Raw genomic sequence first — 26,497 nt, 5'->3', positions numbered from 1 at the left:
GAGTTGGTTGAAGGCAGACACTTCCAAGATGTTGACCACCTGAGACCTCCACACAGGTCTTTAGGAGTCTTATGGTGAAAAAGCATAGCATGTATTTGTAGACAAATTTTATTTACCCGTGTCACGGTGCCAGTGGAGATAATGTTATTGTGACAATCAGTCCTGTGGCTATCATGGATATCTGTGACAAAATCTTGTGCAAATTTATCAGATAAATCTAGAGATATTTCAGTGGATAATCTATAAATTATGACATGCTGGCATTCATGTGGATGTTACTTAGACATGTACCATCCACCTAGACCAGACCAGACACCACCACCCCATAGCAATGACACTCCTTGATGGCAGCAGTTATCCCCAGCAGGATGCAGCCTGACACAGACACACACACACACACAGAAACAGTTTAGGATCAACTAAAAAACATGAAGAACAGCACGAGTTGTTCACTAGATCCCAAACTGATCAAGTATTTGTGGGATAATCCACAGAGACCCCTCCCCTCAACCCATAGGACCCAAAGACTCCCACTAACAATATCCTGTTACCAGACACCACAGGACACCCTCAGGAGACCCATGTCCATTCTCTGATGAGTCACACTTGGTTTGGAGCCACAAGGGAGACCTACACAATAGAAGAAAGGTGCGGTCATAATGTTATGCCTGTTCAGTGTACAAAATCTGTAGATCAATCAGAGGCATCCGATGACACCCTCTGGACACCATGATGAATCGTTGTACCCAATTTCTTTGCACCATGGTTGAGGCACGGTTTCAAGGGGGAAAAAGTCTGTATAACTTATTATGTTATTCTGGCTCCAAATAGTCAGATATTTTTCTGGATAGTTGTAACTTTGCCCAACTGGAAGAACAAATTTGAGAGATCTCAAGGCTGTATTTTTACCAGGGGACATGACAGTATAAAGACTTAACATCTTTACATTTTTATGTATTTATTTATTTTTTATTAAAGTGGTCAACAGATTGATTTACAGTTTTTACCCAGCAGAGTTGGCTGTAAAGTGGAGGCAACCACTTTTTCTATGGTCCACTGCACTTACAGAGAGCTGAGGTACAGCTTTCCTGGCATGGTGGGGGTGCCCCAGAGGAGGATGCTGGTAACAGGCTGAAAGAGGAGCCATAAAGAACGGTAGGTATGCACGGAGAGAATTAACCCCCATGGATGGCACAGAGCCCTCTGCACTCTCCCCTGTTTACTTGATCATAGAGGACACAGACCGCATAACACTGGGTAGAGTTTCACATTCTAGATGAGGGCGGTTTGGGAAGCTACATGGTCACCGATGACTAAGGATGGAAAACAGTAAGGTGACTCTGATACTTTCTCTTATTTCTTACCACATGCCTCAAACTTTGACATGTTGTCACTGGGGTCCTAGAACAGCTGCTGTCCTTCCTAGCCGGCCACACATCTAAACCACTACTGGGCGCTGTCGGAAGGAGTGGGTGTGTTTCTGCGTGTCTAGCCTCCCACTTGTCAGTCTCTTTGGGAAGGAGGCACCGTAGGAAGGCATGTCCACAAACTCCTCCTCCCTCATTGCTCTTTTTTACACACAAGCAAACCCAGCTTCTGTTATGGCATGGGATGCACGCTGGCATTTACCAAAGACCCGTGGCATGCCACTCTCCCTGACAGCGCCTCCCTGCCTCTTCAGGAGACTGACCTAGCTGAGGGCAGACTGAAAAGGACCGTGGCAAACCCACTCTCAAATCAGCAAGACAAAGTTGAGGGGGAAACTGCTGAACATGTAAGGTAAGCTTTGATATAATATTCTTCGCATACCCCCTCAGGCAGAGGGAGATTGTTGGACTGGATAGTAATAATCAAAGCTGCGGTGCTGACCTTGAACATCTTCGATCAGTGACTGACTGATCTAAACTCAGAGTCAGACAAGCTTTTGACTGTAAAGTGATTTAACAATTTGTGTGGAGTGGACTTCTGGGCTTAGCTTGAATACTAATCAGAGTTTCCGGACAACTACTTTTAAAGATTAAATGTTGAATTACACTGACATTTTATGACATATATATTTTTATATATATATATGTGTTTAGACACGTTGCAGTTAAGTGAATTTGCGCTGACACAAACACATGCGTGCTTGTAAACACACATGTAGGCAACAAACCTTCTATTTCAGCTTTACCGTGTTCACATACCATAGCTTTCTTCCTTGTGTGAAGCCCTTGGCAGCTGTTTTATCCCGTGAGCTTTGGCTCCACATACCATGCAGCGAGGCTTTGGATGCCACATTGACTGTGTTGCTGTTGGAATGGTACCAGGGCAACTCCAGCGGTCCAAAAGTCCTGAGACAAAAAAACATACAAACTTGAAAAAGGATCACAGAACCTGGGGGATTTCTAGGAAATCTTTATGGAGACAGTGAGTGAAAAATGTGAGACAGATACAGCAAAAGGGGGGAGAAAAGGGAGCCCGAGTCCAAAGAGTTGGCTGTGGTTCTTAAATCAACTCCTAACAGAAGACGAGGTTTTGAGTTATGCGCTGGAAAAACCACAGACTGTACAGCCAAAAAGTGGAAGAGTGGAAGGATTTTTCCGGGAACAGAACATAGACACAACATGCAGACAAACGGTATAGATCCTGAACGGGTAGAGGGGCCGTGAGAAAGAAGAAAAGACACGTAGCAAAGTGGAGATATCGTGAATCTCAATGTAAAGGCAGTGAAAGTCAAAGATTTGATTTTTTTTTTTTTAATCAAATTATAGAACTCTGGCATCTACCAAATAGTGTTTTAAAAAAAGTGCATCATTCCAAACACAGAACACATGTGTGGCAATATCTCTGGAAACCCATGTGAAGCCATAAATACCCAAACATAAAACACTGTGTGGACTGATTCTACATCTGCAGCAAGTCTGGGAGTAGGTGCATCTAATGCCAGTCTTTATTTTGTTCTTCATATTAGTTTAATGGGTTAACAAGTCAGTTCACACTGACGGGGAATCCTCAGGGAATATCCTATGGACCCCACGAATGCAACATTTCCAAGCAGTGAATACAATACCTGATGCTGCCGCTCTTAAAGCTGAAGATGAACAATGCATCGTGTCTTGCCAACTATGAACAAAATCTCCATTGTTACAATCTCAAATTAATAAATTAAAACAAAATGAGACCTTTGTCTTCATCATTGCAAGACCTTGAGGTCGACCCTGTGTCATGAGCGCAGATTTAATTTGTGGCTCTGGTAAAGAATTCTGTGGATAGGCATGTTGTGATTATGAGGTCAATGCTGATGCAGGGAGAGCCTTAAGGTCTGTGTGAGAAGGGACACATTTAACCAGAGGAGGATAGCAGCTGTTGTGGGAGCAGAAAGATGAACGGAACTCAAATAAATGAAACTGGCTGCGCAGAGACAACAGTATTGTAGCCTGCGCTGCCGTTTGGCTGGGGCCTGTTTGGGGTAAGGCGAGCCTTCTACGTTTCATTTCTTAGGTTTCCTGTGAGGTGGGCCTGCTGCTCTGAGCACGGACAATTAAAACTTGTGCCACGGAAATGTGGAGGGAATTAGGCAGCGGCTCCTGGGAATTGCCTAACCCTAACTCTGCTATATTGTTTCCTCTGTGGTAACCTGGTCAGAAGGAAAAGTATGGGCCTATATTTATACAAAAGAAATGGAGGGCTTGTGGGTGACAGGAAGCATTTTGAATCTCACTTTGTTTGTCAGAAGGCTGGAAATAAATTCTCTTCAAGTTTCTGAATTTCAGGCGGTTTGATTAGCTGTGGTTATTTGACATTTCACAAAACATTGTCGACATAAACATTGTCATTCTGGTAAATATTCACTTTAGAGTTAGCTGAAAAGATGGAACTCTAGTATGTCTCAGTTATGAAGCATTGACTTAGCTTAGCATAAAGAATTGCCTTCCCAAAAGTTAATCTATGCTAGTGGTTAACCTGCTTCCAGTCTTCATATTAGGTTAATTCTATTGTCTTTGGTCTCTACATTTACTGACATCTGACATGCTTGAATACACAGACTTCAAATAAATACAGGGTTAAGACTGCTGGTATTGAGTATGTGTTTGAGCTTACTTCAAAAAACAATTGTGAAGTGCTGAATTTGAGCCAGCTGCCCACTCTCTGAACTGCATGACTGAACCAACAGAGACTGACTGAGATGTCTGCAGCAACAGGTGCATTGTAGTCCACAGCTGATTGACAGAGTAGAAAGGCTCATTTCCCAAAACGAATGCCTCTCTAGCTTTATGGAAAAGATTGTTCTTTGCCTCCTGGTCTGTCTGTTTACCAGACACAGTAAACGATCTTCGATTGGTTGCAAAAGTGAAAACATACTCAGGTCTACTTGCTTGACATGTACTTTAGGTTCTTGCCCACGTGCATTGGCTAAAATTAGACTTGTTGGACTAAGTGCTGAAAGATTCTTCACATCATAAAACTCCACTGGCAGAACAGTATTCGTACTGTATCAGTAACACGCTGATCAGATTTCTGTGAGGGTTACAGAACTAAACAAACAATTCCTTCTATATACAAGTCCTTCTTAGTCATGAAAGAGTACCCACTTCCTGCCATTTCCTAATATATATATATATATATATATATATATATATATATATATATATATATATATATATATATATATATTATATATATATATATATGTATATATATATATATATATATTATCATTTTAAGTAACAAAGTCCTGCAGGAGTGCAGGGGATTGTGAACTTGAATATAAATAGATGAACTTGGTTAATTCAACAGTTTCTCACATTCTTCTTTTATGTTTTCAGATTAAAACGTTTTTAAATAAAACTTAACATGATTCCAATGTATTGTAGTGAATGGATAAATGGAGGCAGAGGATGTAATCTTTCATTCATTCATCTTTCATCTTTGAGTGTATGAATGTTTATTATTTGAATAGGTTATTACTGAATGAACAATAACAAGGTACATTTATACATGACACGAGGCCAGTTTAATATGAAACACAATTGCACACAAATCAGTTTGGGGGCCCTTGGCCTGAAAAACATTAAAGACCTCTGTTCTAGACTGTCATGCTCGTAAGCGCTCGCTGTAAATATGCATGTATGCCTAAGGCGAACATGTCTCCACATTGAAGTCTTAGCGTGCCAAAATGCACACCTCTTTATCTGTAATCTGCAATTACTATGTTTCTGTTTATTGCTGGCCATCAGCAGAGAGAGTGAATGATGGAAGTCATAATTCCCAGCCGGGCCATTTGGTGGTGTTTGTCTGTTTACTGCATAGCTGACATTGTTTGGGGCTGTGGCTTGGTGGCTGTGGTGCCTCAAGAGGACAGCAAGCTGCCGCCGAGGCTGGTGGTCAGGACAGAGGGGAGGGGAGGGCAGGGGAGGGGAAACATGGGAAGAGGGAAGCGGTGACAACTAAAAGTGGGGAACACTGTAAGAGGGAGCAGAAGTAATGACACCATAAAGAAGGAAGAGTTAGCATTAAAGGACAGTTCAACTGTATGCTACACGTACTGGAATATTTAAAGAGAAGCATAACAGAGGAAAAGCAAGGCAGAGAGAGTCCAGTGAAGTAAACCAAGGATCTGAAAGAGGACTGCAGACCTTGTAGGAGGCACATGGAGAGCAAGAGGAGAGGAAAATTGTGAGTCAGAAACAATGGTTGTCTGTATTTATGCCTGTAGGAGTATATTTTGCAGTGCTGGCCGTAGCTTCAGGGCTAAACAGTCTCAAGCTATTTTCAGCTCTCTTCCTGGATGGCAGGGCTGTAATCAAGTGAAGATCAGGGCTTCCACTGTTGAATAATAGCTTCATGGTGCTTGGAAGAAATGAAGCAGCGGGAGTGTAAGAAAAACAGAAATCTTTGGGAAATGAAAAGAGAGAAAGCAATGGATTTCTGTACCTTTTCACTATGTGTGGGTGAGAGAACAAGAGGGAAATTGTGAATGGAGTACAAAACAAGTGTTATTGCTTTTCCATCTGGTCATAAAATTAAGTCTCAAAAGTGCCACAACTAAAGCTCAAGAGAAGGTTGGTGCCAAAACTAATTTTTTCTCTAGCTCGGCAACAAGGGCACGCTCATTATATCGTACAACAACGTAATAATCACTTCTGCCACTTGTAAAAATGTGCTGCTTGTGCTGATGACCTCATTCAGGTGCCTGTTTCTCTGTTGGTTTCTTTCTCAGATACCAAAGGTCCAACCAGATAACAACGAGCTGAGGAACTGAAGAGAAGAAATGATGGAAAGGCAAAACGGTAAAAGACGCTTTCAACATGTCAAACTTTCACGTCATCAGACATTTATATGCAATGAAATAACAGTTATTGTTTTAATGTTTACAGGTAATCTCTCATCTCATAAAACAGCTGAGAATGGAATTAAAGGGAAGCCCCCATACTCAGTGGAAACTCCTTATGGTTTCCGACTCGACCTGGACTTCTTGAAATATGTCGACGACATCGAGAAAGGGAACACCATCAAAAGAGTTCCAATTCAGCGCAGAAGCAAGGGACCCCGTGCAAGCACTCTACCCAGGAACCTCAACCCTTCTGGGTGTGGCTACCGCCCGAGCCCCTGGGGATCCACTGGAGCCCTTGGCCCCAGGTCTCGTGTGTCAGATGCTCATCATCATGGCTACACATCTTGGGCATTAAATCACAGGCGGCCCCTCTCTCCCACAGGGCTACAGTCTCTGGCAGAGATGGAGGCCAGAATCAAGGAGTTTGATGAGCAACCTCTTGGGGAACACATCAGACCTCATCTCCTCCGTGCCTCCAGTCTGCCTCTCACAGTGTTACTAAGACAGGGGTCGGAGTCCACAGATGATGCTGGGAGCCTGCGGAGCTCGAGGGATTACCTCGAAGGAAGAAACACCTCATGTGAGGACGTCTTCTACTCTCCAGACAGCCCTCGCCCACAGGACTCCTCGGGGCTGTTGAGGCGCCTGACTGAGGCCCTTGAACGTGTTGGGGAGCTGGAGAATGAGATGAGGGTCATTCCAGAGCTGAAGGCACAGATCTGTATCCTCCAGGAGGAAAGGGAAAGGCTTCGTCTTGGCTTGAGTCAGCATATTCATCACTCCTCAATGAATGGAACCACAGACTCTTATTACAGCAAAGTGGACACCAAGAGGCCTCGGCATGAAAGTCACGTCATGTTTCCCAGTGTCACGTTCCAAGATGAATCAAATTCGACACATGAGTGGAGGACAAGTACAGATCTGGACGAGCTGCTGACGGTGACCTCCCTGCAGGCCAAAGTAGCTGTACTTGAGCAGAAGCTCCATGAGACTGGCCTGGAGCTCCAGAGAGCATTAGGGATGCTGAGAGAGCAGCAGGACGAGAGCAGGAGAAAAGACGAGAAGATAGAGCAGCTTATCAGAAATCCTGCTGTGTGGGTCCGTGCAGAGCGGGTGGTTGTGGATCAGGATGGAGATGAGAGTGTGGTAAGACCCACTGAACAAGCTCATAATCAAGTGTCCTCCTTCATCAGCACGGGAACTGTTACCACAAATGGTCAAAGACGTCGGGAGCAGGACTCGGTCTTCAGTTCAAAATCCACAGAGAGAAGTCCACTAATGCCTGTGGAACCTGCTGATTCAGATGAGGCTACAGACACAGCGGTGGTCTTCCACCACATAAAGAAGATCAAGAGTCTCTTGGAGCAGCAGTGGGAATGTTTGTGTGCAGGGACTGAATCAGCTGAAGTGGGTAAACCCCTAAAGCACCCAGATCCCAAAGTCAACTCTCTGCAGCAGGAGATGATGGGGCTTGTTGGCATCCTCGCATCCAACTACAAACAGTACGGACACGGTGATGGAGGGAAAGTTAAACATGGAGGTATTGTATTTCACAGACTGTTGGGTATTATGGTGATGAAATAACATCAGTCCAGCTATCTGGCAGCACTGCAACAGACACAAATAATAAAATAAGTCTAATTTCTCCACACTGATTTCTTTATATGAATATGCAGAATCTGTGGGAAAACTAGAGGAGTTTTATGGTAGAAGATTTCTTGTTTTTGCTCTATAGTCAGAGTGGTACTGAACAATCAGGAAGGCTTTAGTTTCATGCAGGTAAACGGTTTTTGCACAGAGCAAAAGAGGCAGAACAACCTGTCATAGACTTTTGCCAAGCAATTACTTTGGGACAGTCAGGGACCTACCTTAAATAAAGCCACTGTCTGGTGTATCAGCAGTCATTCAACTCCATATTATTTCTCACAAGTTCAGATGGCAATCAGTCTCGCCACAAACTAGATATCTAGACTTACCCTGGACATCTATTATATTTTATGTGGCTATCCGCTGGCTGCACTGGAAGCTGCAAAATATGTATATTTTTTTAGTTTAGTTTATTTCGAACATGTAAAAAAAAGAAAGGAAAACAAACAAAATAACTGCACAGGCTATAAAAGAATAGAGATGTCCGATATTGACTTTTTACCGATATCCGATAGCCTATATTGTCCAAATTCCTAATTCGGTTTGATAAGGTCATCAACTGCGCGCCGGTTAATGTCTCAGGACCCCACAAGCAACAGCAGCAGGAGCACGCAGCAGCACAACCCGGGTATTATGTTATCTGTTTTCATTATCGGTGGTAAAACCGATAACGGTATGAACCGATATTACAAAAATAGGCTAAAAATATTATCGGTTGGCCAATATTATCGGCCATCCCTATACAGTATAAGAAGCAGAAAATAATAACCTGCAGGCAAGAACTACCGTCATTTCTTAACACCACCATTTTGTTCTTGCAAGTGAAGTTTTCATTTGATTTAAATTAAATAGCTGATTAGTTATAATTCCGTGGAGCTTCATTAGTTACCAACCGTGCTAGTTTCAGTGTGCTTTGGGTTGCAGATGTGGGCATGTTAAAAAGTTATTCCTTGCATATTACAGGTCATATTTGTAATCTTTAAAATCAAACATTTTACATTTACAACCAAAGTGGAAACCTGTCAAACCTCATATTCAACATTTAGTTAGGAATGTAATTTCACCTCATACAGTAATCTTGTCAGCAAGTCCAAGTTATTGTTAAAGTAAACAGAATAATTTTTATTTCACAGTTGGATGACTTGGTTGAATCTAGATACAGAACTGTAAGCATTTCCATAGATTCACCAGACCGACCGACCGACCATGTGGATGTAATGTTGTTCATCTCATATTCCGTCACCTCCTTTGTGTTTGTCATCCATGCAGCCCCTGAATCCATCCCAGAGACAGACGGATGTGCCCGGACGTCAAAAAGCCTTCATTCTGAGGGTGTTAATGAAGGGTTAGTAAATAACTCTAGCTGACTTCAGCAACCTTAAAAGTTATGATTACTGGTTACGTAACTGGAGGTTCTGTAAGCTACTGCTGCATAGTCCTGACCGAGAAAAACATTGTGATTTAAGACTGAAAGACGAATGCCACTCCCTCTAATGCTGTCAAGTTGAAGAAGTGGTGACTCCTACTCCGCCTGAGCAAAACATAGTCACAGTTTCATCCTTTAAACAACAGCCAGAAAAAAAAAAAAAAAAAAAGAAATATGTACTTTCTGGCTCAGTATCACATTTAATTTGTTGTGATTGGTTCTTTAATTCCCAGATTCCATTAGAAGTATCCTTGATCATATAACATCAGTAATGCTTTTAAACTCTCTTCCAAAAACATTTGTCTTGTTGCTAAATGAGCCGACTTAGACACTGTGGAGACAAAGTTTCACCAGCAATTATATCAATTTGTAATGTTGTGAATCTAATCAAAGAGAAAGAGCTTTTCAGGCATTTAAGAAAATTTAGTTTAAGTCTCATTTTTTTGGCAGTTCACTGACCTCCTCCACAACTTAATCAGACAAATACACCCTGTAAATCAGCGCAGAATCCATCGAGAACATTTACCGACATACAGCTGGATAGCATTTCCATTTACTTTCATTTCTCTAAAGATGGAAAATTGCTGCAAGTGGAAATCTGGTTGGTCAGGACAGTGTTAACCAGAGTGTTCATGGTCCGGAGCGCAACACTGGCCCCAGGGAGATGGCAGCTGCCCGGGTGGGTCCGAACCCAGAGAAAAGGGGGACGGAGGGGAAGAGGCAAACGGGTCCAGACAGTCTGATGATATCAGTAGGAACAGGATCGGAACAGACAGATGGAAGCGTAGCGTCTGTGGGAGCTGACGTTCGAGAGAAAAGTGCCAAGTTGAAAGCGTGGCCCCCAGGAGAACAGATGGAGGGGAATTCTGGCTCAGAATCAATCACCAGGGGCAGGTGAGAGGGCCACAACAAACACCTTATCAGTGTCTGTTTTCAAAATGTAATTGTAGTAGTCAGGGAATGGCTCCTGTTTTCATTTGTTTTTTAAATTTGATCTCATAGTAATATATTGTTTGTTTTTTCTTATAGAGAGTCAGTCAGTGCAGATTTTATCACTGCTTGTCACTTCCTCAAAGACCACATGGACAACATGGATAACCCCAATGATGATATGGTAAGCTGTCTTGGTCCTTTCAATCAAATAAATATATTTCATGTTGAATCTGCTAATTTTCAATTTTCTAAATTAGATTTTTCTTAAAGCTGAATCTTAACAATAATAGCAGGAGTCGATGTAGTTTGTAATAACCCTCAGATCTATTAAGCATTTCTAGCACCTTGCTTTGGATTGACAGCTGGCACCAACTTCCTTCTTATGATCAATCAGTGAAAATGTTTAAATAAACTGACATCGATTTGTATATGGCAGGGACATCAGATATTTGATGGTTGAGAACAAAACAGAGCTTCACAGAGAGTGAATACTGGACACAATACAACATATGAATGCTGTTTTGTGGCAATAAAATAAAAACAAATAAAATTGTCATTACATCCACTTTATACAGTGACAATATGTTGAGCCAGATCATGTCCCACACTTTGGTTAACACTGCTTTCAAATGTAACACACGTAGAGGGAATTCTTCTCATTAATGTCGTCAATATCTCTCTTAACAACCCATGTGTTGTGCAGAGGAAAGCCCTGGTCGTGTTGTTCCAGCACTGGTTCAGTGCGGCAGCAGAAGAGGTGTCTGTGGCCAGCAGGGTGGCTGCGTACCTGAAAGAAGTCAAGAAGGCAACGCCCTCTCTGCTGGCCTTCCTGGTCAACCTGGCAGACGACAACGGCAACACAGTGCTGCATTACAGCGTATCCCACTGCAACTACAGCATCGTCAGCCTGCTGCTGGACACAGGTAATAGTGTCGCGTTACAAGAGATATTCCACAACGGGAATGTGTGGTTTGCAAGCACTGAAAACTCTGACATCTTGTCTTCATCATAGGTGTGAGCGATGTGAATGTTCAGAACAACTCTGGCTACACACCAGTGATGCTGGCCTCACTGACAACCCCCGATGGGCCCGGTGGGATGGAGGTTGTCCGCAAATTAATGGAGCTGGGCAACATTAACGTTCGCTCCAGCCAGGTAAAACAACCACTGTGAATAAATGTAACAGAAAGGTAAATGACATGACAGTGAGGATGAACAGTTCCAACACAAAAGATCCTGCACATCCTTCATTATTTTTAGACATGGAAATAAATGAAAATGGTTGTATAATCCCTTCTGTGTTGATCTGGGTTGAAAATATTTCACATTATTAATATTACAAATCCATTTAGCAGGCCGAGAGGGCACATGAGAAACATTAATAGAAATGTAGGATCCAGCACTGAGTCACAGTATTTTGGGGTCAACTAAAAGTCTCATCCGCTGCTGCTTAAATTTAGGTTTTCATTTATTATTTTGCCTTATCGATGTAACTGTTTGGAAAGCGCGATGCTAAATTGCTGCAGTGTTCCTTTAAACATCCCCAAAGAGGCTGGAGACATACTTATTTCCACCAACTCTCCATCACTTTTTTATCGTCTCTCTCTCTGTCCCTACGCACAGACGGGCCAAACAGCTCTGCACTTGGCAGTGAGGCACGGCCGAGTTGTGATGGTTCGCCTGCTGCTGAGCTGCGGGGCGGACGCCAACATTCAGGACATGCAGGGAACGACGGCCCTGATGTTCGCATCTGAGAGGGGCCACACACACATCGCGAGGCTGCTGCTGGAGAGAAGCCAGTGTGACCTCATGCTGACTGACAAGGTAACGCTGCCGCTAACACTTCCCATGGAACATCTGATATAAACCTCTAAGCAGGTAAACCTGTTAGATACAGAGTGGAGGAATCATTCATTTTCACCGAAGATACAAATAAACACGTTCATACAGGCGGCATATTCAGTAAAAAAGCATTGTGGGAGTTCATATGACTCAACCTCTATCGGTTTTGTGAACGCCTGTTATATTTCTTAAAAAATATGACACATGGACATTTGTATTCACAAAAACTGACCACAAAAGGCAGCTTAGATGTATGAAAGCTTATGTTCTGACTCACGCTGCGTGGACGTGGGTGGACTAATTCAGTCTGGATAGAAGCTTCCCCAGGATTAATCAAGGAAGTCAAATCTCCCTGAGCTGTGATGAGCCAATCTGCTAACAGTACCGTATCTACCAGTATGGAGCAAGTGGAAGCATGGCAGCGAGCGGAGGAGCGGAAGTGAATGTATCTCGAGCTTTTGATGGTGCCTTTTAAAGTGGTCTTTAATAATACGAAAATACCATCAGCCACAGGCATCCTACTTTGACTGTAAACCATGTCTCACCTTGACATAAATCCAGATTAATTAGACTAATTAATCTCTGATGAAATTAATACTTAACCCATTTACCTTACAATGGGAAAATGCACCTCTTCTTATAATAAAATTCCAAAGACATGCCAGCAGCAATCCAAGGCTTCATGAGGCCACAGTGGTGTTTTGAGCCACATGCTAACATTATCGAAATGATTGAACGATTGCGACATACCGATGTGAAGCAACGATGATGTTTACTGTGCTCTCCACATCAGCTTAGTGACTGTAAATCAGTGGCGGTGCGCCAGAGGAAGAGTCAGTGGGATCCACCATCTGTGGACCTCCAATTCAGCCGAACAAAACAATCCACCCAACAATTGTTGAGATGTTTCCGTCTGAGTGATTGACAGATGGTAGGCGCCGTCCTCCTAATTTCTTGTTTTGTTTTCACTCCCGTCTTCCAGCGAGGTCAAACTGCACTCTCTGTCGCCATGCAAGGTTCCCACACGGACACAGCGGCTTTGCTAAAGGCCCACGCTAAAGCTCGAGCTCTGTAGACCTGGGAAACTAGAAGATCTGCAGACCTCCTCACGCATGGCCTTTTCTGTCTACAACACTTTCATACGCAGGCTGAATCGCTTCTTTCGTGATGTACTGTATTCTGGACTTCTGCATGAGCATTAGCTTTAGATGTGGATTCTACATCATCAGTAGAGTGAGGCAAAGCTTAGATGGGTGTGAGATGGCGCCACGGTCGATGGTGCACTAAAGAGTGAATATGTTTTCTATCGTTTTTGTTGATGTTCATAGTTATCTCTGATCTTTGCACATCCAAGTCGCAGCTTAACTCTACAAACTATGCAACTGAGAAAATATTTATTATGATCTGTTTGTTGTATTGATCACATTACTGTTAAACATATCTAAAGGTTTGTGCTTAAAAAAAATATCTATTTGTTTTTAAGGGAAACTTAGAGTTTACAAGAGTTTTGCTGCAACAAAGTGCCTTTCAAAATAAAATGCTTGCAAAAGACTCGTCCCATGCTGCATGCCAGTCAAATTTTAGGAAATTAACGGTGCCAATAAACCAACCTGTTTGACTCACTAGTAATTTACTGATGTGTACACACTCTGTTTTTAATGAACACGCTCTTGAGCAGGCAGCATTGAAAGCTCATTCATCCACTTAGTCGCTGTAGTAAGTAACCTGACCAGCAGGTGGCACAGCTCTTCCACTGCACCATCTGTAACGCCAGACAAATCAAGCACAACAAACGACTGCAGACGTAAATCTGGAATTCTAAAAAAGAGCATATCCGAGGGATTAGATCTAATCCCTTTCAAGTGTGACTGACAATTATAAACATGACGCACACCGATTTGTACTAATTCCACTGTGAAAGAGGACACAATGAGATTCACCTGCACCCCAGCTGTGTGGTAGCTGCGATGGTCCAATCAGTGGTGAAAGCAGATTTGTCTCACCGGCCTTTGATCCTCTAACCCCCAAGAAATGAGCAGAGGTTTATGTTTGCTGTGGAGACTTGAGACGATGTTTGTGAGAGAAGACAAAAAAGGATTAAGTGCAAATTCGGGAAAGATGCTCGATTTCTGTCCCACATAGCAAAGAAGTCTCTTTTCCCTTTCTTTAGGATCTCTCCCGGCCTAGCTAGCTGTCTGATCATCCTTCTGCAATGACCCTGAGCAAATACACATATATAAATACATCCTCTGAGAGAAAGATGGATGGATAGGGATGGAAACAACGTCTTTGCTATTAGTCAAGTGTTGCAGATAAAGAATCAGAGCTTGAGCGTAATAATAAAGCGAGGCGAGCATGGAAATGATCCAACAAATAAACAGTGTTTTCAATAGGTGATTTATAGCCTGGGCATACGCCTGCATGTGCATTTGTAACAGATATATAGGTTACATTCACCATCCCCCACTGGATCCAGTCTCCATGCTACAGTGAACAAAGGTGTGGAACCTTTGTGCAGCAGTGAATGTGTGTGTCACCTCTTTTGTCTGCTGCATGCAAACACATACTAATAAAAAATACTTATTGCATAATATCCTAATGGAGAGTGATATAAAAGAGGGTTTGAAGGCATTTGCCCTGCTTCAACTTAATAATGATAATGGACTTGGTTTATCCACTGCTGTTTTTTTTTTTTATTGTTTTCTGTCTGCTGATGAATCACTTTGTCAGTAGATATATGGGAAACACACTTCAGTCCGTGTGGGTGTACACTCAGGGGTTTTGCAGCTACAGGATTACATGGTCTGGTACCACCAGTTGTCTATGGCAGCAAGTACGACCTTAAAACTGAAATTTGTTTTAATGCTGAATTTAGTAATTACAGCTCATTTTTATCTTGTTAATCTTTGGAGTTTTTATCGTGTTATAAATTTAGCTTGATAGATGTGCCAGAAATAATGGGATTAACTGCATTCCTTGCATCGACTCCTGTAACTGCTGCCAAGGGGGGTATCTATAAAGCATCGAATCAATGTTCTGAATGTTTCTGTGAATGAAAGATTTCAGGGTTTTCTTTAATCAAATTTGCAGAGAAAAAATTGTTTTCATTTTGCCATTATGTTTTACTGAGTGTAGTCTGATTGGAAAAAAGGCTACATTTTTTTCACTTAAAATTAAACTGAACAAGGCTGACTGCTTTCTGCAACAACTGAAGGCTGCTCTTTCAAGAAAAATGTCAGCCAAGTTGTCTGATATACACCGATCAGTCACATTAAAACCAAAAGAAGCAAATAACCTTGATCATCTTGTGGCAATTCAGTGTTCGGCTGGGAAACTATTGTACCCTGACATTCATGTGGATTTTACTTAGAAATGTAGCACCCACCACCAGACCAGGCACCACCACCCCATAGCAATGACACTCCTTGATGGCAGCAGCTGTCTCCAGCAGGATGCAATTGGACATAGGCACACACACACATTAAAAAAAAAAAAAAAAAAAAACAGAACAGCAACAACAAGGTGTTGACCTGGCCTCCAGATTCACTAGATCCCAAACTGATCAAGTATCTGTGGGATGATCCACAGAGGCCCCTCCTCTCAACCCATAGGACCCAAAGGCCCCCACTAACATCATTCTGTTTCCAGACACCACAGGACACCCTCAGAAGACCCATGTCCATTCTCTGATGAGTCACAACTGTGTAGGAGGCACAAGGGAGACCTACACAATGTTATGCCTGACCGGTGTATAACCAGTATGGTTGCCATGAGCAGCAGCAGACATGCAGCAGTTGTGTCTATTCATTTAGAGTTTTTCAGGTAACCGGATGAAAAGCTCACACAGACACACACACCTTATCTGCTTTGCTGTCAGCTGCTAAATCCTCAGCTATAATCACTGTCTGCCACTTGTTGTTCTGCAGGGAACATGCGCTGTTTATCACAGCTTCTGTCTTCTTCTGCCTGCAGCATCTGGAAAATGGTGCAGTGTGACAGAATCAAACAATGACTTTGGGCCAGGAATTCAAAATAAGCTAAAATGGGCTCAAAGGCTGCACAGAACTGAGGAACCGTTACCCGTCAGGGAAAAATTATGTGAGAGTTCATCACTCCTAGCAACACCTTTAATTAATTAATTAAACACATTAATTTAACCCATTGTTAAAATAAAAAAAACATTGTCTAGCGCTGCTTTAAAGTAAACTATTTAAGAACATGTTGAAAAAAGTTTACAGTTCAGCTTAATTGTATTACGTTTTTAAGAAAACCTATTATTTTTCATTGGCAGATGTGTGATAACATGGATATGTGCGACACGCGACCATCTGTAGAAGAAATGGAAACAGCACAGACTGAGGACATTTTTTGTCAGATTTTATATATCAATATATAGAGATATTCAAAAGTAATCCATTACAGAAAATCAAAAAGTGGAATCAGTTTGGTCTTAATACAGTCCATCGTTGCATGTACAGTAGTTGGCGGATCCCTGTCTTTTTCATGAAAAAAACAACAACAGTAAAATGTAAAAATAAAAAGTAAACAAAAAGGCACAAATAAACCAAAAACCAATCATCGCATTAACACAGAGGTCGGCAAACGTTGCAAAGATGTGGGTGTGTTTTCTCGGGAAGGGGCTCCACGTCGTACGCGGGTCGACAAAGAAAGAAGGGTGGCACACAAAAATAGATGCTAAATGATGCACAGCAAGGAACAACACAAACCACTTTGGTGGATACTTGAGATTTCTTACAATCAGGGAATGCAGTGCTCTCCTTTATACAAATAAATTAATATACCTGTCAACACTTTATCTAAAATCTTATGTACAGCTTCTCTTTTACATAATTATACAATACATTATCAAAAACTTTATGAAAACATATTTACAAACCAATGAGTCAAAAAGCACCCTCAAAGCTTTTCCGGTGTCATGCACACTCGCACGCATACGCACACACACACACACGCACACGCACACGCACACTTACACACCCGTGTCTCCACACTTGTTCATACACAGTTTTTCTTCCATGCAGCAGTACACAATACAGAAGGCATTCTACGAGGGTTGTGCAACAAAGAGCATACAAAACAGTTCAAATATGGCTGTGGGATGAACATTAGCACACATGCATATTTATGAATACACGCACACCTAGACGTTTAAGGTTAATGTTGATGATGGGGCTACACCAGCATGAAACATGCTCACTGACAGGACGAGTTGGTCTCATTACATCTACGACTACATCACACGACAGGTCTATCTCCTCCCCAGCTGGGCTCTCCCACACAGCGCTATCCGAAGCCGTCTGCTCAGATATCGGCCATCTCAGGAGGAGGAAAAGCAGGAATCAGGTGCGTGTGCATGTGTGTGTCTCTTGCCCCGAACAATGAATGGCTGCATTGTCAGCTGGTGAGCAATTATGCATGCTGTTTGTGTTTTCGGAGGGCAAGTGCACATTGCCTCTGGAGAGCAGCGTGAATGCTATCACCGCGCCCCGCGTGCACCCGCGTCTGCATCTGTCACACTCAAAAAGCAGGTGATCAAATGAAATTATTAACACCGGAGGACTTCTGTCAACCACACAACGGAGCAGCCGGCTAAAGGCTGCGGTCTATTGCTTTTCTCGAACCATTTAACACCTAAACACGCGACAATAAAGAGGACAAGAGTAAAACCCCCTTCTCGCTTACCTCTCACTGCTCAAACAGAACAAACTAAATACTCTGTGTACCCCCCGTTTTTTTTTTTACTCTCCAGTCTGCTTCGCTCTCCTCAAACTCTAGGGACATTAAAGGTCAAATAAAAGCACAACCTTTTAAATCAACTGTGTTATACAACTCACCCTGAATCACCTGGCTCCACGCCAAGAAAGCACAAACCTTTAAAATAAACCAAAGAATGGAAAAATCGAAAGAAACCCATCCACGACAAAAAATTTTAACTACACCAGACAGATAACATATTTATGACTGATTCTAACATGAATTTGTACAGATTGTCCCATCAACGCACGGGCTGTCCCAGTTTTAGAACTTGTCCTTCCTCAACAGCGTTCCCAGAGCTCCGCGGCCAACCAGGAATAACACGAAACCCAAATTAATACATCAAGGACGAAACCGAATCCCTCACTAGCCCCGTCATGAAAATATAAGCCGCACACACCTCACGCAGTTATCAACGGAAAAGATTCAAAAGAGGAACCGGTCCGACTCCATGTTCCAGCTTGGGACAAGGGCAGGAACACGTTGCCACAATTGGCATTGCCATAAATAACTGTCAGCAAGAATAAAAAGATCATCTCCAGCACAGAAAAGGTATGAAATTGAAGAGTGGTGTGTGACAAATTAATACTGGAGTTTTTCTAATGCAAACTGGCATAGGACATGGCTGTGAATGGCTGCATGTTACACTTGATGATATGTTGTTCGTCCCTCAACAAACTCAGTCCAAGTCACCTCTGACCTCAATGTGTGCGTGTGCCTGAGCGGCCATCTTCTCCAGAGGTCATCCTTGCAGGTCACTTTGCGGTTGAGAGCATGGGCTGCTCCGTGTACCAGTGAGTCCCCGGATCGGGCATGCTCCCCCCGAGCGGCAGGGCAATGAACTGCGGGCAAGTGCCGCCCCCCGCTCCCACGACGCCCATGCTGACTCCCTGAGGGTACGGGTGGTGGTGCGCGTGGTGCCCCATGCCGTCGGTCCGCCCGATGTGGATCTCGTCCTCCTCGCCCTCGCCGGTGGTTTTGCGGTAGACGGGGTTGTCGAAGTTCATGCTCTTGGTGGAGTTGCGCCGCCAGTTCCGCCACACCACGTACACTCCGGCGCAGACCAGGCCGAACACCACTGTGGCAACGATAGGAACTGCATGCGTTTAACACACAGCGGCAGGGACATGGGAAGGGGGTGGAGCGTTAACAAGGCATACTGAGTCCATGGCATGAAATGACTGGCACGGAGAGGAGAAGAACGGGCATGCGGGGGACAGAGAGGGCAGGGGCGGGGGGGCAGCGATATACAGGTTGTGTGTGTGGGTGGCTCGGCTGAACACCGGGTCGAAGTTTGGTCATACACACACTTAAAATGAGCTACGCAAATCATCATTAAGTGCAAGGGTAAGTAACCCTAACCCTGACCCCAACCCTAACCCTAACCTTAACCCTAGGGAGCACAGATTTGTGTGTCTCAACTATCTCAGCAAATATGCCCTTGGACGGGATTTGTCATTTAATACTTCACACCAAAATTACACCAAATAAAGTTTTATGCTTTATTGGCATCTTGTTTCCGTGCTCTCTGGTCACCTTATTAAGTGAATAATATGAACAGGTCGTCTGATGTGACTCATGCTGTTTGGGATTATTTCAGACAGTACTATACACTAACGTTAAAGCTATTAAAGACACACAGTCTTCAGTATGTTAAGCATTTACTGCACAGTATGTTAAATCTCAGAGGACAGAAGCTTGGCATTTTTCTCTTGTGATAAGTCCAAGTGAAAATGCAAACAGCATGTGAATTAATGGTCTGCAAATACCCGCTCCAGTCAACAATGCTGCAGCTCTTTCTTCCCCGTCTTCCACTTACACCCTCAACCAGTTTGCATGTTAGCTCTAATCCAGGGACATTCAAGGTCAGCCCCACGCAGCCTATTAGGACGTCACCATCCAGTCGTCTCCCTTTAAAAAAAAAGTCTGTGAACGTGCGGTATTCTCACAGCGTTTCAGTCCACCAGTCTCACAAAGTTAAGGTTCACTTAATTAGCTGGCTAGTTATAAATAACAAAATGTGCACTTCTGACGGCACGTCTGCTTCTATTTTTCAACCAGCTGTGTGCAAATCAAAAGGTCACTGGCTACAAATGAGAGGAAAGTCTGTCTGCTTCTGCCTGAACTTGTGGTCTCTTTGTTTCTGAAACTACACCGGCGGAGTCATAAATCTGCCCCCACACCGACTGTGTGGTGAATGAAAAGGCTGACAGTTTTTTTCACGGTAATTTAGATTAACCAATTAATCTTGCTGAACTACAGTAGTGTCCTAACTACACAGACACACAAAAAATGTCTGCTGACGGGAAGCTTTCGCTGTAGCAGAACCCAACACAACAACTCCGTGTGAAGTGAATAATGAATTGTGGCAGCAATGTCAGATGCAGAGAAAATGACTCCAGAGAAACCTCGGCGAGGGAGACCTGCGGGCCGGGCTTCTCTCATCCTGCCACAGCAGGGTAAGTGTGAATGGACTATGAACGGAGGCTATAGGCAGCAGGTAGAAAGCAGCTTTACGCAGCCCTGCAGACCTTTATTGTGGACAGACAAACAGACACAGACAAGGAAGCGGCAGGTGGCTTACCGATTGGGATGACCACTCCCAAAACAGCCACGGTCAGGTTCTCGCCCAGGAGGAAATGCTCGCTTCCAGCTGTAAAGGAAAGAGACAAAAATGAGCAAGACGTGTCAGAGCGAGAGGGCGGAAAGACAGCGGAGCGAGGACGGATAAGAGGGAGAAAGCTTGCAGGATAAGAAATGTGTGGGAAATAGAGTGAAAGATAAGCAGCCAGGCAGGGCGAGCCGGTGGAAGGGAGGGAAGATGAAACCGAGAGGAGCGGGTGATCATGCGTGCGCCGCCGTGACTGTTTTACAGAGAGAGAGGAAACGGAATAGAAACGTAAGAGAGCAAAAGAAGCATTGCACGGCATATCCCGACACCGTGACCTTGACGCTACACCTCTCTCACTGCACTACGTCCGTCTGGGCTCCATTAAACTCATTTACATACAATGCATTTATTTGTGCACCCTCACAGAGTTGCATCCCCGACTGCCCAAACAGAGCACGATTTATGGAGGGAATGGCGACGTTTCCAAGGTGACACGGTAACATTCATCACTGCTATTAAAGTCGGCTGAGTGTGGTTGTTGGGGCTTGTAGACCCCTCACTTTAATGTCCTCATTACTGGGAGGATGAGGTTGTTAGTTACATTATGAGAGAGAGTAGCACTGCAAGATGTGATACTTGGCGGGAGATTACGCCTTGTCAGTGAGAATGGGCCGCGCTCCGTAGGACCGCAGGAGTTACATCACAAATATTAATCACAGGCGTTACATCTTCAGTTCTGAACATAGGGCTGTGACAACTCACCGTGGAAGAACACCACCACACCACACCAATATTGCCCTGGCCCAGCAGGGCCGTCTAAAGTCACACAAATCACGACACACTCACAGTGCTGTGAGACGCTGCTGTCCCCCGCGGGCGTGGTGGACATGACCATAGCTGTGGCGGTGGAGTGGGACCCCAGCGCTTTCGACTCCCGCGACGGCACAGGCTTCAGCGGGCTGAGGGACGTGGGGGACTCGGGGGAGCCGGAGGGAGCCGTGGTCAAGTGCGGGGCCGCATCTGCCTGTGACACTCCCCCCGAGGGAGGAGGGAAGTCTTCAGCAGCAGTCGCCCCGGTTAAAAATACGGCAGGAAGTGAGGATGTTGTAACGTCGTTTCTCGGCACAGCTACAAGGACAGTAGAAGAAGAAATATTTAGTTTGAGAAATTGTCCATGAAGATATGAAGAATACTGGTTTCAAGATTCCTGGTTACAGGTGACTGATTATACATGAGTAAAGCATAAATAGGAATATTATATTTCCTTCTCCTAAGTCCTTCTTTTTTGAGTATATTCCACTTCTTTTACCTTTTGTCTAAGACTGATACATTAATAGATATTTTTGTTCTGCGGTAAGATCCATAAAAAGATCTAATAAAGCACATTGAAACCTAAATTATATAAAGCTTAACACCAGAAGATTCTTCTTTTTAATAATGGGAACACATATTAAATATTAAAGCAATGTCATACAACACGATAAGACACATATAGAGCATGTTGTGTTACATTACACTGCATGCACATCGCATGCACAGTGGTGCATGTTATTGCATCCACCCACTGTATATGTTGCTTAGCAACTATCGTTTTGAGATACAGGTTCAATAGTTAGAAAGCAGTGTTTGCAACGATTATTAATTCTTACCCACGACAAAATGAATCATGCATTAGTTTTGCAGTAAAACACACAGTTTAACACACAGCAGTGTCAGACCAACAGAGTCTCAGGTCGAACAGTTTGAACTCAAATGTATTTAAATTAAATGTGAAGAAATAACTGCAACAAATGCTTATTTTACGGTGATGTTACCTTCATTTAACATTCTGCTGTTTTCACTGATGATTACCAAGTCATTCATTTTTAAACACGGTTAACCTTGAATACAGTTGATTCAATTAACATTTATATTTAATTAACATTTGCTCCTGCTTTGATGTCTTTTTCTTCGTCTTCATTGCTTTTACTGTAAAACAGTAACTGTGTCTACAATGGTGCTTTATAGTTAGAAATGTCATGGGCAGTAGATTCCTTATGTGAGAGTCGTAACATATACAAAGAATTAATGAAAATGAATGAATAATATTTGCTTTATTGAGCGATCACTGGGACATACTTTCCCTCGTTTAATTCATCCATTTGTTCACGCTTTGTGGGGCCCGTCATTGCGCACTACAAACCCCTTTCTGTATTTATTATTTAATTCTCTCAATTACGATTCAAAAACTGCCTCACCTGGCACGCAGCCCCTCATATCGGGCCCCAGGTCTTGTCCGTCGGGGCAGGCGCAGGTGTATTTGGGCGAGTGTTCAGTGATCTGTGGAGCCTTAAGACATAAGTACTCACAGCCTCCATTGGCCACGCTACCCAGGTTACAACTGTCTGGGCCTGGAGAAAGAAACACACACAGAGAGCAAGACATGGAGGATTACACCGCTATCTGTCACGGTTATATAAGTAAGATCATCATTAAATCACAGACATAGAGAGACAGAAGAAGTAGTCGTACTGAGCTCTGTTGAATTCACTCATACTTTTGAGTAAACAACACAAACACAGAGAATAAAATCAGGCACAGCCGTAAATAATAGCCTGCTTCTCCAGGTACGACACCACGCTGTTCATCCCAAAGTCTTGCTTCACCAGAAAAGACAAGAACGTATGTAAATCAAATTGGAGAGATGATGATGACATCCAGTGAAAGATATGAAGGATGAACTATGCATTAGACGGAAATAAAAAGAGAGAAATAGACAGATATGGAAGCTGACATACAAGGAAGTAAACACTCAGTTGTCACATTCATAATTGATATCTCTGTTGAGCTCAATTCAGTCCTGCAGTGTCCCATTAGAGGAAACCAGGTTGGAGGCAGGGTTTTGACAGGCGTGCGACTGTATTGTTGCTCTCCAGACTTCAATCACTCTACCACATTACAAGCTTCACCATTATTTATTCATGCACTTGGGCTGACAACGCTTATAGGCATCCAGTGGTGAAAAATAATTATTTGACCCCCTGCTGATTTGTCACTTTCCCACCTAGAAAGAAATTAACAGAACATAATTTGTATGGTCGGTTTACAATAACTGAGAGAGACAGAGTATCAACAAAAACACATTACATAAAGATTATAAATGGTAAATGGTTTGCATATAAGCAAGTGAAATAAATATTTGATCCAACTACAAGACTTCTGTTGTTGGTCACCAGGTTTACACACATCTCAGGAGGGATTTAGTTCCACTCCTCTTTACGCATCCTTTGACCTTAATGTGCTTCTTCGTGGGCGAATCCTTTGTTGCCTTGGTTGTGTGTTTTGGGTCATTTTGATGCTAATAGACCCGTCCATGACCCGTCTTCTATATTCTGGTGTCTAGCAGAGAGGCGTAATGCTCTTGACGGTGGGGATGGTGTTCTTGTGGTCATAGTCACCATTTCTCTTCCTCCAAACATGGAGAGATCAGGACAAAGAGATCAATTGTGGCCTCCTCCGACCACATCATGTTCTCCCGGTCCTTCTCTGAATCATTTACCTGTTCATTGGCAAACTTCAGACAGGCCTGTACATATGGCTTCTTGAGCAGGCGGTCCTCGTGGGTGCTGCAGGATTTCAGTCAATTTCAGCGCAGTATGCCACCAAAGGTTTTGTTGGTGATTGCGGTCCAAGCTGCCTTCAGATCATTATCAAGCTTCTCCCGTGTCGTTCTAGGCTGATCTCTCACCTTTCTCATGATCATCCTTACCCCACAAATGAGATCTTGCATGGCGCCCCAGACTGAGATCTTCTGTTTTCAAATAACTTCACTTGCAGTCGTCTCATTCACACCAACCTTCCTGCTGATGCTCTCGGAGCCCAGTTCAGCCTTGTGCAGGTCTACAATCTTGTCCCTGATGTCGTCTGACAGCTCTTTGGTCTTGCCCGCAGTGGTGGAGAGGTAGGAGTGGAAGACACTGATTTTTTGGACAGGTGTCTTTATATATACGAATAACAGGTAGAGATTAGGAGTACTATCTCAAAGTGACAGGACTAATTTATGCACCTCAGAGGTACCTAGCCACTCTGTGGGAGCCAGAATTATTGCAGGTTGGTAGGGGAACAAATATCTTTCCTGGATTTTTTTTTTTTGTTTATATTCTGTCTATTACTTAAAGGTAAAACTTAGAATATCAGGGGGGCTCCAGTACTTATTTCCCCTACTACTATGTGTAATTTATGCCCATGTTGTGCACACACCTTGTGGCTGACGAAGCTGATGGAAAACCACAATGTCGTGGGGGTCATTGAGGTTTTCAGCCAGAGCGAGGATGTCTTGGCCTGTCAGCCTGTTGGCCATGAAGACTGCCGCTCTGTCTCTGTCAGTCCAGTAGATACGATCCTGGGAGACAACAGCAAAAAAACATCATAATAAGAACAATTTGTGAGTGGAGCTTGAACCCAACAGCAATTCCTACAGATCTTGTAATAATATCTGAAGGACACTATCATAGAATATTATATCTAATCTCAGCCAGGTACAGACACATCAAACCGACATCAAAGAACTACTGGCAAGAAAAGCAGACTAAGACGTCTGCATGTAGTCTGTGTCCAGGCTGTACTTATACACACCACAGAGACTGCAGCCAACAGTCAGCAGGAACATAGGTCCTGTACCTGCGTGAAATTAAACAGGTCATGTGATTTTCCTTGGTGGGAGACTAGGCAGCTAGGTCATACCTGAACCACAGTCCACAGCTCTTCATTCTAGATGCTAAGACCATGAAAATATTTGCGCATTTAAATGCTCAGATTACATAACGATGTGAAATGAGAAAAGTCTTTTGTGTTCTCTTTGAACTATTTGTTTTTCTTCTCATGCACTGTTCTGTGAGCAGAGCGGCCAGTTAGAGCGACTGAGTGGATCGAGTCCACTGCCAATACGACATGCTGAATCGGCTGAAAAGGAGGCACCAGAGGTCCAACTAGTGCCAACAGTGCGGTACACAAACTAGGGCCACAGACTTGAGTGTGTCACTTGAAAGTGCCAGCTTACCCTCTTAGTCTAAACTTGAACACAACGATTTTAATTGACTTTAATTGCGTGCTTTAATCCTACATGTTTTAATTGATGTCAGTAGTATGAAGTTGCTGTCTGTTGACTGGTCCACAGCTTTGGTCAAGGTTTTGATATTCAGCTCTGATATTCAGATTCCTGTACAGATTTCGATGTTCCCCTCAACTTCATTCACTCTCACACACAGCTAACGTTTCATTTAGTGTCTCATTGAGGCTACAAATGTTTGAAATGTGCCACTGTTTGTGGTCTCTTAACTTCCCATGAGGTACCATCATCCGGACAACGCTTCAGTTTGTCCAGCACCCTATTTTATAACAGAGAACCGGCAAACCACTCATCAGTGATACTAGTGTTGATTAGCAAATGCTACAAAGCTAACAACATCATGTGCTAAAGATGGTAAACATTACACCTGCTTGGTATCAGAGTGTTAGGATGATAGTGTGTTGATCTTAGCATTGATCAATCTTTTCAGTTTGAAGAAGAACATAGTAAAAATGTGTTTACGTTGAGGTGACAGTGCAGTGCAGAGGAAAAGACACTAATGGACGAAATGACAGAGAGAGAGGACAAGAGCCAAGCAGAGGAAGGCCAGATAGGTAAATTCTGTGGGATAAATAAAAGGATTATCTTATCTTAAAAAGAAATAAGGAAAGCATATTTCTTCACATGTTATGAGGGGTGTTAAAGAAATGCATAGGGATTTAAATGTCAATAAGTTTAAGCGTTAGGTATTAAATAGTTAAGCTCGAGAGCTAATTCTAAGCTTGCTTTTTGTTTATTAATCCATTTTCCCTCTCAGTTTACAGTTTAAACAGCTTAAGGTGTTAGACAGGAACTGACATTTTTTCAGTTGCCTTGAAACGTTGAATCTCCAGTCCAAGA

The 26,497-nt window shown here is 43.2% G+C and overlaps 2 protein-coding genes across 4 annotated transcripts in view; one reads left to right on the top strand and one right to left on the bottom strand.

Annotated features, from left to right (window-relative positions):
• Nucleotides 1–1,344: 1,344 nt before the first annotated feature.
• Nucleotides 1,345–13,793, top strand: LOC125010121 (KN motif and ankyrin repeat domain-containing protein 4-like). Of its 2 annotated transcripts, none has more exons than XM_047588493.1 (10): nt 1,345–1,774; nt 6,203–6,272; nt 6,360–7,856; nt 9,233–9,308; nt 9,963–10,283; nt 10,419–10,503; nt 11,026–11,245; nt 11,335–11,477; nt 11,946–12,146; nt 13,147–13,793. In XM_047588493.1, exons 2-10 carry the CDS (start codon nt 6,254–6,256, stop codon nt 13,237–13,239), a joined length of 2,655 nt encoding a protein of 884 aa, XP_047444449.1. In that variant the 5' UTR covers nt 1,345–1,774; nt 6,203–6,253; the 3' UTR covers nt 13,240–13,793. The 2 variants fall into 2 exon arrangements, with proteins under 2 accessions (XP_047444449.1, XP_047444448.1); XM_047588492.1 differs by having other exon boundaries at nt 1,345–1,779.
• A 2,731-nt stretch (nt 13,794–16,524) lies between these two features.
• The window catches only part of LOC125011151 (low-density lipoprotein receptor-related protein 8-like), an 85,217-nt gene continuing 75,244 nt past the window's right edge, over nt 16,525–26,497 (bottom strand). The window contains exons 14-18 of one of the 2 annotated variants that reach the window (XM_047590190.1): nt 24,790–24,931; nt 22,788–22,940; nt 21,397–21,678; nt 20,524–20,592; nt 16,525–19,035 (exon numbers count right to left, since the gene is read on the bottom strand). In XM_047590190.1, coding sequence (XP_047446146.1) covers nt 18,695–19,035; nt 20,524–20,592; nt 21,397–21,678; nt 22,788–22,940; nt 24,790–24,931 — 987 coding nt within the window. In that variant the 3' untranslated portion in view covers nt 16,525–18,694. The remainder of the gene's footprint in view (nt 19,036–20,523; nt 20,593–21,396; nt 21,679–22,787; nt 22,941–24,789; nt 24,932–26,497) is intronic. The other variant, XM_047590191.1, reaches the window with a different exon arrangement.

Source organism: Mugil cephalus, chromosome 7, assembly GCF_022458985.1.
Source record: "Mugil cephalus isolate CIBA_MC_2020 chromosome 7, CIBA_Mcephalus_1.1, whole genome shotgun sequence".
In the NCBI taxonomy this organism is placed as follows: domain Eukaryota; kingdom Metazoa; phylum Chordata; class Actinopteri; order Mugiliformes; family Mugilidae; genus Mugil; species Mugil cephalus.
This window is presented reverse-complemented; position numbering and strand designations above follow the sequence as displayed.

Bases quoted from the DNA above. Each gene is read 5' to 3' on its own strand.
- LOC125010121 (XM_047588493.1), top strand. The intron at 9,309-9,962 runs GTTAGTAAATAA...ATTTCTCTAAAG, and splicing joins TCTGAGGGTGTTAATGAAGG to ATGGAAAATTGCTGCAAGTG. The intron at 10,284-10,418 runs GTGAGAGGGCCA...TTTTTCTTATAG, and splicing joins GAATCAATCACCAGGGGCAG to AGAGTCAGTCAGTGCAGATT.